Raw genomic sequence first — 13,425 nt, 5'->3', positions numbered from 1 at the left:
AATATACATCAATATTTGGGTCAACATCTCCCTGATTATATAAAGGATGAATATATTAGTATTTCTGTATCAAAAAACTTAGCTTTTGTCTTCAGAGATACAATGATTCTAGTCCCAGTCAATTTGTTTTATTGAAAAAACAAAAAAACAAAAAATAAATAAAAAAAAACAACTGAAATGTTAGACATACTATTTTCATGTCTTTCTATTTGTATCAATAGGTACTTTTTGCTTAACTTACGAACGTTGGATGCAAATTAACTTTATTGAAAAAAGAAAATAACGTCATTAATTTGGGGAAACATGTGGCTGATTATATGAAGGAGGTATATTCCAGTATTTTTGTTTAACATATTAACTCACGAGAAAATGTTCGTACATTTATCATCTAGTATTAATTATTTTTTGATGAGTAGTCTAAAACATTCAATACAACCATTAAAAAGTAACACCCATCGTCGGGTATCGAACTCCCGATCGCCTATTGCCCGCACCTTATCAAAAATATAAGGCGCTTTAGTCAACTAGGCTATAACGGGTCGACGTGATACAGAGTAAAAATAGCATACAAAAGACTCGGGCAATGGGCGGGACTTATCACAAGAGACCTTGACGCTTTGAACGTTGCTTTAAGCGCATTGCTGTAGGAGCCATGGTTCGCACTGTTTTAATGTGTCTCGAGGTTCATCCCAGCATGCATTCGCGATCGCGGCAGTTGAGCTAAGGCAATAATTGCGTATCCATGAATTAAATCAATCAATCGAGGTCTGATTTTGACTTATTTGTCCATAACGAGTCCTTAAGAGCAATTTTCCACCTTGTACGATGGTTATTATGTCTTTATTTCTGTTTGTAAAATTTGAGGTGGGATAATGGCGGCTTCTCAAGAGCACCGAGGTAGGCGATCTTTTGCACCAACGAACAGAAAACTGATGGCGAAAAATAACCAATCAGAACCTCCCAAAAAAAAGAATTTGCCCAAAATCGGAACTTCGTGGTTCTGCGCAGATTTACCAGTCAGACACGACATCTCAAGGTGGAAAAAAACTCGCTGAAAGCGAATTTTAGAAATCAACACAACTTGACGTAGAGACATGATTGGCTAAAAAATACAACGGTTTTTGATACATCGGAAAATCAACCAAAAATCGAAGACTGGGCGAAACGCTCAAGGTCGCAATGGTATAGGGAATCCCATAGCGATAGCAACGGAACGATTGTAATATCATGGGGAACTCCGTTCCCATGACAATATGAACACCGATCAACGTATCACATTAACGAGCATAATCACAAACTGCACGGACAGTAGCCGCACAATCTCCGTAAACAGACTGACGATGAAAAACGGACTTTCCTGCTCCTACTATCCCAAGTAGCATTTTTCAACGGAAAAATTGCGATTTATTGCGATTTCTTCGGCGATAAAATCGCTAGGATCATCTGAACGATTATCCTCGATCTTGTTGCAATATAATTGCGATTTTATTGCCCGGCAATTTATCGCGATATTATCGAAACAAAAATCGCGATACATGGCGATTTAATCTCAATTTTATCGACGAACATTGATCGCGATTTTATCGAACGAAAAATTGCGGTGCATAGCGATTTAATCACCATAAATCGTAATTTTTCATTCGATAGGTAATATTGCGATAAATTGCCACCGATAAAATCGCGATAAACAACCGATAAAATCGCTATTTATCGCGATCGTTGCTACTTGGGTACAGCCGATGTAGATGCGAAATAGAAATCGTATCAAAGAACAGAGCATCTGATGAATTTACCCTTATCGCCAGCCTGCAATGTCTTCGTTAGTGGCCGACGGGGCAGCGACGACGCGACGCCCCGCGATCGCGCGATGAGCTTTTTGAGCGCGCGCGCGGACTAGCAATTACGCGCTTTGTAATAAGCGATTTCTGGTTGAACGCTTCACAGTACGGCAAAACCAACCAAATTTTCGCCATAAAGGCTCCAACTTTCTTTTTTCCATATGAACTCATAAATCATATTGCTCCAAGACCATAAATTTGACTTACGCCCTTTAGGCCACTTGCGCAACCCCTAAAATTTTTTTTCAAATTTTTTTTCAAAAAACAGTATATATTTTTACCACTAACCTCATGTTTGAAAAGAATGGGAGGTCAACATTTCGAAAATTTCAAAAATAAGAGCTACCCTAACCCCCAGTCACTTGCTCCGCGAGTGAATGTTGGCTCGCGAAGCGAGCCTGTTTTACTACTACGAGTAATTAGTGGACTTCCTGGGGGTAAAATGATAAACTCAAAAAAAAATAATAAGAAACTAATAATGATAACCACTTACTTCTAGAAAAAGAAATATCCTTGAAAAATAAAAAACACTCCTGGAAAAAAAATCAAAACACTTTTGAAAATTTAACGGTGCGAAAGGGTGAAGATTAATAATCGATTCTCTCGGAAGAACACATGAGCTGCTGTAAAAAGGTTAATTATTAATTAAACCTGTGCTGCCGTAAAAAGGAAAATTATCTACTGAACAATACACTTCAAAATTAAGTAATTTTCTTGTAAAATGATAACTAAAGTCAAAATCAAGAAAGCAAAACCCTAGACGCACTAATAAGAAACCTGCACGAACCGAGAACTGATTATGAGCAATGCGACTGAGAAAATGCGTAGCTGGCGTTCCGAGTCAGATGGCATATCTAAGGAAGGGAGGTATACTGCCACAGGACCCGTGCCAGAGTAGAGGGGTGATACGTGTTAACGGCAGGTAGGGATAGGTTTACGTGGAGAGGGAAACGGAAAATCAGAGGGTGGAAGGTCCCCCAACCATATGACTCTTCCAGCGGCAAAGATGCAAATATTTCGTTATCAAATCGAGGTAAATTTTGCAACATAGGTCGCGAAAATCGAAAAACCAAGGGGTGCTGGTGCATCTACAGCCTAAGAGCTTTCATTTAAAACAAATCCGAGGAAAATTGGTCCAGTATTTTCCGAGACCGAATTAGGACAAACTGTCCAAAGTGAAGGAGGACAAAAAAAGCCTTAGGATATTAAATATATAGATTATATTATGTATTCTATTTATTATATCATGATTCATTATATTAATGATAAAAATTCGTAATATTATTTAATAATTTTTATAATTACTTTCTGGTCCCATCTAAATTGAGCAACATTCTCTTGACTTTAAGCCGCAGATGTAAATGAAATTTTATTCAACGCACAGATGAGTTCGAAAGTAAAACAGTTAAAAAAGAAGTCTAAAGGAAAATTTACTTACAGAAAAAATATCAACACGAATTTCAAAAATTAATAAGGCCACAAAAGCAAGAATAAGAATATCGTCTTTGAACATAGCTATGGATCAAGACATACAATAATAAGACTCCAACCGAACGTTTCCGACTTTCTCCGAATATATACTGAAAGTTCGGTGCGTCTAACCGAATGATCGGTTTTCGTGACCTTAAAAGTTCGGTAAAATCTTACCAAACCCGGTTGGTCGTGTGTTCCAAACGCCGTAATGTCGTTTGGTTCAAAAAACCCAATACTTAGGTTTGTGCCATGAACAACCGTATACCGAAGGGTTCGGTAAAAATCACCGAACTTTCTTTTTTTCAGTGTAATGATATCAGTATGTTCCCATGATGGGACCAACAGATACCAAACTTTACATCAACCCTTCATCATGGTGATAAGGAAGTCAAAATTGATATCATCATGTTACCATATTTGTGCAATGTAGGTAACAACATTTTTTAAAATCATTCTTATATCATATTGGGACTTGCCATATTGCTAGCATGTTGGTATCATGTTGGTCTTTTACCCCAAGTTGATATTACGTTGATACCATGTTGACATCATCATGATACCAACATGGGCGTTTCGGACCCTGTTGGTAACAACATGGTCTCAACATAGCACCAACACGGTCATTTTTAGCAGGGTGGTGCGTTTCTGCTATAGTACAGGCACAAGTGTACCATCCAGGTACAGGTGCTGGTACACTTGGCATCTTCTTGCCAATCGACCAATTCCATTAAAAATGGCAGGTTTGAGAAGCAAAGTCAGAGACGCAGTCTTTGTACTCAACAGTGTAGGTTTTCAAATTTTCTCGCAAAATTGTCGAAATTTTCTCGCTGACCCTCAGCCGCAATCTCGCGGCTACTCTTTGCATTCTTCAAAGATTTGAGACTCTAGTCCCAAAGATCGCAGCCAGATAATACCAATGAATCACCGTAGATGGCGCTGCGGCAGCCCATCCGGTGGAGGCAGCTTAGCGGTAGGAAGTTTTCTGGTTAGCAGTTATAAAGTCATAGAGTAAAGGTACCTTAGTGGTAGGAAGTTTTCCGGTTAGCGGTTAAAAATTCATCTGGTATAAAGGCACCTTTGGCGGTACTTTGACAATTATCAAGAAAGGACACGATACCGTCGAATAACGTTTTATTTGATGGTACCGTACCGCAAAAATACGTTTTATTTGATGGTACCGTACCGCCGAATGACGTTATACACGGCGGTACCGTGCCTCCGAATGGCGTTTTATACTTTGGTAGGTACCGTACCGCCGAATAACCACTTCGATTTCTTCATGCACAATTTTCGCAACATTTTAAATTGAAATGTGCATCTCCGTAAGTGTTAAGAACCGATCATATTAAATAGCAGTTTCCAATTTTGCTGAATTTATGTATTCTTTTTATTTTTATTATTATCACAGTCTCCATCGAGTGGGAAAGACGAATATGCGGATGCGGATAGGACGATGCCAGCCTCCGGTAGCCCAGGATTGAGCACCGTCCGAAGCGAAACACTCAGCAGATTTTTTGCGACGAGGATGAGACTAGAGCCTTTGCCAGAAGATGAAGAAGTTATCTCCACTTCCACCAACAGTTCTTCACCTGATACCAGTGCTTGCACGCAAAGTTGTCCCGCGCCGCAGGTTCTTTTTTCTCTTGTCTCTCTTAGACGCAGAGCGTGTGCTTCGTTGATCAACTGGGCAGTCGTTTTTCCAATGTATGCCAAAGCTGTGAAATTTTTAGTGGCAGATCTCTATCAAAAATAAAATTTAAGAAAGGAAAAAAATAAGAAAATGTTGAGAAAACGGCGAGCTCAACGGCGAAAAAACTGATAAGAAGTCAAGTGACTCTCGTGTATGTAGACCATACATTCAGCTCCCTTTGGCCAATCTTTAGAAAGTCGGTCACAGAAAAGGCGAAATTTCGCGGCCGCCTGACTAAGAGCTACAGCACATTAGTTTCAGCGGCAAGTTCGGATTTCAAGCAAATGAGTCGGGAACACTCCGCGGATGCTGCAACGATAGAATCAATGGATTTGATCATTAAATTTTATTCAACCTCCGACCGTTCATTGCCGCGACGTTGGAACTTCGTAGTGGTGAAAATTGCGACACGTTGAGGGTCGCATTTGTAAAATTGCAAGCAAAGCGAGCGCATTCAGCATATGATAGTAGCGCCCTACCTGGGCGTCTCAAAATTGCATCAATTGAAGGCTCATTTTATAAATGCGCAAACGAAGCGAGTGCAACAGGGTGGATTTCTGTAGATTTTCATTTTGCTGTCGCCGGACAATTTCGAGCCGGTAATCTACGGAATATGTCTAACTTACTTTTTTTTACACTTTGGTAGGTCTGGGCAATCTCAAAAAAGTGTTAAATCTACTTTTAATGCCGAAGCATACTTTCGGGAATTTTTTTAATTGTATAAATGTCAACTCCGGCTAATGTCACCAGGCTACATACGAACACAAGAACTGTTCTGCTGACTTTTTGGCGGAGTCCTGCACAATTTTGATGCTTTATTTAAATTATTGAATAGATTGGGTCTACTGAAAAATTGTTCGAAAACAATTTAAAAGTCAGGGGAACGTGCACCATACATAGAAAGTCGTGTCACCATCTTTGGTATCAACTCCGGCGGAGCTATTTTCGCGCATTCCGGAGCGAATATCTCTTCGTGCGCGCGCAGAGGTAGCCATTGTGATTGATTGTTTTCAAGTATTTGAGCTCGTAGCTGTCGGAGACACCTCTTTGATAAACATAAGTAAATTTTTTCTATATTAAATATTTAGATTTCTAAAAACGGTAATTTGAAACTGTCAACTCCATTTATATTAAAGTTTCATGTTGCGGAAATGGCGCCGAAGATTTAATCCAGTATATAATGTACCCGCACGACAGAACCTCAAAACAATTGGTTTTGTTTGTATTCTGCATCGTGGACACTTTCTTTCCTGCGAAAAACACTCAAATGTCAACTCCGGCCGCGTCAACTCCGGCAGCGTCAACTCCGGCCCAATGACGTTTAACGTTGTAAAGCTGCACTTTATTTGACATTCGTGTAATATTTTTGTTCAATTGTTTATTCCAGTTCATTTGATTTCAGTCTTTAGTTAAATATTCGTTATTTTTCAAATAACTTTGTTTTTCAAATAACTTTGTTTTTCAAATAACTTTGTTTTGTAATTTGATCTATGTCAACTCCGACTTAGTCAATTCCGGCCCAATGACGTTTCACGTTTAACGTTGTAAAACTGAACTTTTTTGACATTCATGTAATATTTTTGTTCAATTGTTTGTTCCAGTTCATTTTATTTCAGCCTTTAGCCCTAGTCTGCCTGAGTGGGGTCAGATTGACCCCACGGGAGTTTCAACTCTTTGCCATTTCTCGTGGTATGCACGAAATTTTTTGTCCTTCACAATTAGCTCTACAAAAACATCTAGGAACACGATTTTGAAGGGGAAAGAAAAAATGTGCATGAGAGATCAAAAAATTCACGAGTACCCCTAGGAAGCCTGAGCGGGGTCAGATATCCTTATAACATATATTTTACCATTTAGCATCACAAAAGCTTACTTTGAAGGTGTATTCATTTTTCTCTTTTTAATTTTTTCAGAAACTTATAAAACAAGCAAAATTGTTCAGATTTTTTTCGTTTTCAGTATTTAGTAGCCCTATGATTTTTTTTTCTCATGCTGAGAACAACATGGCAACATGTGTATGATAAAATGGTTGCATACCCTGCGCCGTGTTTTTTAAAACTTACGATATGCTTTATGATTAAGTTCTGTAAGGTTAGTGCACTGATATTAACTAAAAACATGAAAAAAACATAGCTAACTAATTGATTTTCAGCTGGGGTCAAATTGACCCCGCTCAGGCTTTCTCGTTGGTTCAGAGGCTCAGGCAGACTAGGGTTAGTTGAATATTCGTTATTTCTTCAAATAACTTCGTTTTGTAATCTCATCTATGTTAACTCCGTACTAACCTGTCAACTCCGGCCATTGGTGGAAAAACGACTGTAAAGACTATTTTTAAACAATCAAATCGGTTTTATAAGAAGATTAGTTAAATTTAGGGTATCATTGAGAGTTTTAATGCATTTTCAGTATCTTCGATTGGTTTTTTTTTCTTAGGAGGATTAAAATAAAAGTAAGTTTTTCAGAAAATGAAGCCTTTACCGTACTGAAATTCCAAAAATGACCATTTGTAAGTAATTTTAAAGTATTATCCTTATCCGTTTTTTTATTCACTTGACTTCTCTTACTTGGGGGAGCAATAAAAAACCTTAGGTTGAAGGAAATAAGCCTTGCAAGTACTAAATCGACGGTGCAAGTCGGCAATCACATAACTCGTTTGCGGTGTCTGAAAATCTCCGCAACTATGTTATTTTTTTAAAGGAGAACAAATGGACATGATTCCTTGAAGTTTTTGCAGAATTTTCCTCTCACATAGAAGAAAAATCACGGCAGTTTTAAATAATTACCATTGAGTAGTTTTCCGTTTAAAAAATAAAGTATGACAGGAAGTCTGCGACGTCGCAAACCGAGTTATGTGATTGCCGACTTTCATACCGTCGAAATAAGAGGTGTGAAATCTGACTGGCTGGAGTTGACAAAGTAGACTTTTTTCGTCCACGTACAAGCAAAAAAAAAAAAAAAATGACCCTACAGAAGTTGACCCCCCCCCCCCACTTAAATATGATTCTACATAGTATACTACTTCTAAAAAATGCTTTCTGGATTACCTACTGTAAAATTTTCTTTGAAGGAAAAAAAATTCCCAAAATGAAAATCTACAGAAATCCACCCAACAACCTTTCCTTGTGCAACAACGCTTTATCTAGAAAATCAATACGATCAAAATTTCAATAGTTTCCCGTTTCTTCTCTGCAAGAGGCTTTTAAACGGTGCTGTGGCCGTCTTCCTAAAGTACTTTTATACCTTCTTTTAAAAAAGAATACATTAAAACAGAATGAGTAGCAACCGAAGAAAAGCGCTTTCAAAAAAAAAAAACATGTATCGGCAAACTTAACAGCTGCCATCTTGTTTCAATCGGGGGTTCAGATTGTCTCCCCTTCTAAAATGTTTTATAGTGATAATATCAGAGACAAGAGATCCTCCACTAGTATCTTGGCCATTGTGGAAGCTTTTACTTTCGGGACTTCAGCATTCTACTGTTGACTTACCTACATGGTTGATGTTCAACAACGTGTTGGCAGTTTCGTTTTGCAAACAAGCCAAAAATGGCCAACGTTTGGGAAACTTGTTTGGCTCATGACGTCACCCGAAGCTCATCATCGACCATGTAGGTAGGTCAACAGCCGAAATAAGGGTGATGACCGTTGCTCCCTAATAACTGTCCATTAGGAATTGTTGAAACCCCGAAAGTAAAAGCTTCCACCTGTCCCTGGAAGGCCAGTGGACGGTCTCTTGTCTCTGAATAATATAAGGGGCCGCCTAAAAGCGGCATAGGTAATCATAGTAACTAAAAAGTGCGGAATTTTTTGTTCGGAGAACGTACTTGCTGATATCCAGAAGCTTCCCTTGTCTTCTAAATCATCAGATACGTATTTTTCTTCTCTCTTTACTGCCAACAAATACACCCGTATTTGTGCGTATTTCAAATATTTATAATAAAGGCACATTAATTTATTAATTTCAACCCCCGTATTTCTCTTTTCTTTCTCAGAGCAACCATGACTCTCGCCTCGGTGCTTTCACCAATAGCTACGGGTTTTTTCATCGACTGAAATTGCGACGAACTCAATCAGCCGATTCCCACTCCACCAAGCAGAATAAATTGTAAGTAATATTTTCTGTCAAATTTTGTTTGGATGGATATGCAGGTACTTACAAGAGGTGTCCCGAAAGTACTGCACCTTTTTTTTCTTTTAGTCGAACGGTAGGTAGCAGATATCAAAATGCGGTTTGCGTGGAGTTAATGTGCTAGTAATGGTGGGTACAACGGAATGAATTTCTCTAGAATTAGAGAATAGAATTCTCTAGGTCAATTTTTGACCAATTTACAGCGTTTCAAAAATGACATGTCGAAATGACGCCTCTGGGAATTTCCGCACCTTTTCTGAAAAGTAATCAAAGATTTAAAGAGTCAAACAGCGTTCTGGTACCTCCTGGGCAGACAGTCATTAAGGAGTATTCCTCAGTTACCACGAAAATATTTTTAAAATATTTCGAAAATACTGTGACAATATTTTAACATTTTTTTAAATTTTTTTGAAAGTATGTTACAGTTCCCTCCATTATAATATTTTGAAAAATTCTGCATACTCAGCGCACTCTGTCAAGTAGATGTAGAAGCACAGACAAAGAAAAGACCTTCACTTTCATGGATCTGCACATGTGGTACATTTGAAAGGGCATTCAAAATCGGCGTTTTTGCCCCCCCCCCCCCCCTCCCTGGGAATCTTGTCATATTTCGGGAGCTGATAGAGAGTCATCTGAGAAGCCCGAGATTGGTCGATTTTTTGCCCTAAGCCCCGGGGAAGAGGAGGAGCGGGGGGATCAAAGTCCAAATGTTAGAATGCTTGTAACTTTTGAACGGTATAAGTTATTGCAGTTTTCTTTTTTGCGTAAGATTTAGCGTAAAAATACTGTTATTTTAAGTGGTTGAATTTGAAAAAAATAATGACTTTTGATTAAGTTATGATGATTTTTCGATGTAAATCCCATTCTTTTATAGCCTCTTTTTCGTAATTTTGAACCTGTGCTTTTGGGAATTATTGTTAGGACCTCAAATCTATTATTTCCTAAAACTAGACACTCTAAGCTTCAAAATGAGCCCAAGATCATCCTGGGAAAATGATTTCTAACCGCGCTACAGTCGCTCAAAGTTGGCGCGACGCACCTCATGGGGCCTCTGACGCGGCAAGCGTCCCGCTGACGGACTCTTCCAGCACCACATGTTGAAATCCCATCCCATCCCATCCCACCTATAATGGTTACCCGACCTATGTCAGCAATTCTTTCGTTCACAATAACTATCGTTAGATTTACGTTAGCTGGTTCAAATTTTTTAATTTTGTCCATTTTGGTCTGATGAACTGTATAGATTTTCGGTTAAATCGCATTTACCGTTTACTTATAAACGGTAATTAACGTAAGTGCCCTACTTACGCTGTTTTCCACTATAATGTTTTTATGAAAGTTTCCGTCCTTGGTTTCCTCGGTAAAATTTGTTTGCTATCAGCTGATGTTTTATTTCCATTTCCCGGCCTAGTCAAAGTTGAAATCAACGGATTTTATACTTCCTGTTTTTTTTATTTTTTTTTATTTTATTTTTTTTATTTTTTTTTTTAAATCATTGCTAGGTTAGTTCTAATTTTTTGCCAGCATTTATTCTACCCTCCCCCCTTCCAACTCATTCGCTAACTCCCGCAGTCCCCCCTTCCACTCACTTTATTTATATTTTTTCCCTTGTGGCATGCCTTCCTCCCCTACTGCCATTTTTTTGGGGTTTCATTCATAGGGATAACATATTGCATTGTACATAGATCTTCGATATATCGTTCGATAGGATAGACAGGGATAAGACGCACTTTATTCATATTAACCGGAATAAGAGGTAGAAATTTTAAGAAAAAGAAAATAATCAGTGAGAAACGGGGTAGATAAGCTTTAAACAGGATAAATAGTGATAAAAGAGGGTGATGTAATTTTTTACATTTAAATTTTTTACATTCTAAAATTTTACCTAATTAATATTTTGAAACAAAACTTCGGGAATGTTCAAAGATCAATGTAAGCTACCTTCAGGGCCCCCAAGTTTTTGCCCCCCCCCCCCCCCCCCCCACGGGGAGGGGCGACGGACCCCAACTTTTTTTTTTAAATGGCAACATCCTCTTTGTGACACATCAATTCATATAAAATTGAAAAAGAAGATTTTTGGCGCAAACCGCAAGTCAAACTCTTGATTTTTGACAGACTGGCCGCCGGTCAAATTTCAAAATAACGGAAATCTAAATCCCCGTTTTCGTCGATGGATTGGGATGAAACTTGGTTCTCAGAGGTTTTTTGGAACGATTAAAACGATTCTGGAATTATTTTCCCGGAAAATGTTTGTCCTTTTCCAAATGGCGGGGGTCAATATGGTGACCTTGAGCGGCAAGAGAATAAATTAGACTGCTTATCGGTGAATTTGCATGAAACTTGGTATCAGGGGGCATTTTGGCATGAGAAAGACGAATCTGTCATTGAATTTTTTGAAATTCCGAATAACTTCAAAATGGCGAGGAAAATGGTGGAAACTTGGTATTACGGACGTTTACGGGTGGATTCGCATGCTGCCATTTTGAAAGTATTTGACATTTCAGAAATGCATTGCGGAAGAGGCATGTTTTGTCGAACCAAAAACTAACAGGACCCAGAGTTTCATTCGCATCCAACCGTAAACGTCCGTAATACCAAGTTTCTGCATTTTCCAGATGCGAAAGGATTGATAAGCATAAAACTGCATTTATCCCGTTTGTTCTAAGTTCATCCTAATTCAGTAACATTCATCCTTGCCGGACAAAGAATTCGATTTTAAATCAATTGAATTTTAAATAAATTAAATGTGTCGAGTTTTATGAATTGAGATTAAGATAAAAAAAAATCTAATCACACATTGGTAGGTTATAGGTTATGTTACATTTTTTTTTTGTCTACCGGATCAAGACGCTTCACGCTTTTAACATCTCACCACAAATTGTGGTGAATATTCATCAAGTGGATTGCCGATCTCTCCAATTAAAAAAAAGGGGTTTACCAAACAGAAAAAGATTATATTGACGCCATTTTAGTTCCCCTTAAATTTCAACGTAGGCAACACGAGTTTCCACGTGGTTGAATGACAGTTTGCCTTCAATTATTAGTGTAGGCAACACAAGCTCTCACGTGGTCGAAGAGTGATATCATCGCCCGTGCAATAGACGTTCTCTGTCTGTTAATTTGTTTGTATGTCATGTCGGGTCCGCGTTTGTCAGTAAAGTAGTTGCTCCTCTAACTGTTCTCCATTATGCTGTTTTTATTTTATTTTTTACTTCCCGTCCGAGCACATGCACATTAAAAGAGAGAGATGAGGATGATGATTATGATGCTGATGCTGATGCTGATGATGATCATCATCATGAAGAAAAAAAAGAACAACGAATGGTGCAGAATAAGAAGAGTGAAAGAAAATAAGCTAAAATAAATTTAGAGAGATGAAGAAGATAATAAAAGTGGGAGAAGCAAACAGAAAGAAGAAATGAAAAGTAAAAAGAAGAAAGCAGTGAGAGGGAGATTGAAATAAAATAAGAACGTGGAAATAGTGGAATAGCTGTTTCATTGTGAAAGTGCACGGTTACTTGGAATGTTTTTATAAAACGCATTTCACCAAACTGGAGAGGATTAATTAACGTCATTTCATTTCGCCTTCAATTTCAGTGTAGGCAACAGGAGCTTCCGCGTGGTCGAATAGCGGTATCGTCGTGAAATGGCACGCTCACTCAGGCAAAACAAGCTCTAATGTGGTCGAATAGTGGTATCATCCCCGAAACAAAATCGGCCTAATGCTCCCCGTTATTAAATTAATAATTTTTGGTGAAGCATCTAAACCTGTGACTTTAGTCACGGGCTTTCCGCTAGTCTATAATATCGCAAGAGATGCCTCTGAAGGAAAAGGTGAAGGCGAGACACTGGTCTAAGAAGAAGATCACATTTTATTGATAAGCTTACAAGTGCCTAACCAGGCTTCACGACCTACTAGGGCAAATCTCCCTAGGAATACATACTACCAGCTTGACGGATACCACAATCTCCGCAAGAGTGCGAAGAAAAAAATTTATGTGAATAAATTTTTTCTAATGGAACAGAAAAATAAAAAATTGAAAATCATTTAACAGTGTTACAGTGAAAGAGCAATAATTCAATTTATTACTCCGGAGAGTATGGTTCCTTAGGTTTTACAATGCGACCAAAAGTCGTAACACCAGGTTTAACTGAAAATTGTTTTTTGGTGGCTTTAGAAACACCTCTGCCTCGACCTGTGTTGGGTTTTGATATAGGTACATTTTTAGGAGTAACGTTGATAGATTGACTAGAGGATTCTGAATGTTGACTAATCGGTGACTTGAGATGTTGTGGTCA

At 38.3% G+C, this 13,425-nt stretch overlaps 1 protein-coding gene across 9 annotated transcripts in view; it reads left to right on the top strand.

Annotated features, from left to right (window-relative positions):
• PsGEF (Protostome-specific GEF) overlaps positions 1 to 13,425 on the top strand; it is a 516,326-nt gene that overhangs the window by 476,400 nt on the left and 26,501 nt on the right. For 8 of the 9 annotated variants that reach the window (XM_072297125.1, XM_072297127.1, XM_072297124.1 and 5 more), the window contains 2 exons: positions 4,720 to 4,941; positions 8,990 to 9,102. In XM_072297125.1, coding sequence (XP_072153226.1) covers positions 4,720 to 4,941; positions 8,990 to 9,102 — 335 coding nt within the window. The remainder of the gene's footprint in view (positions 1 to 4,719; positions 4,942 to 8,989; positions 9,103 to 13,425) is intronic. The other variant, XM_072297130.1, reaches the window with a different exon arrangement.

The sequence above is a fragment of the Bemisia tabaci genome, chromosome 2, assembly GCF_918797505.1.
Source record: "Bemisia tabaci chromosome 2, PGI_BMITA_v3".
Lineage (NCBI taxonomy): Eukaryota > Metazoa > Arthropoda > Insecta > Hemiptera > Aleyrodidae > Bemisia > Bemisia tabaci.
Note: the sequence above shows the minus strand (reverse complement) of the source record. Positions and strands in the feature narration are given on the sequence as shown.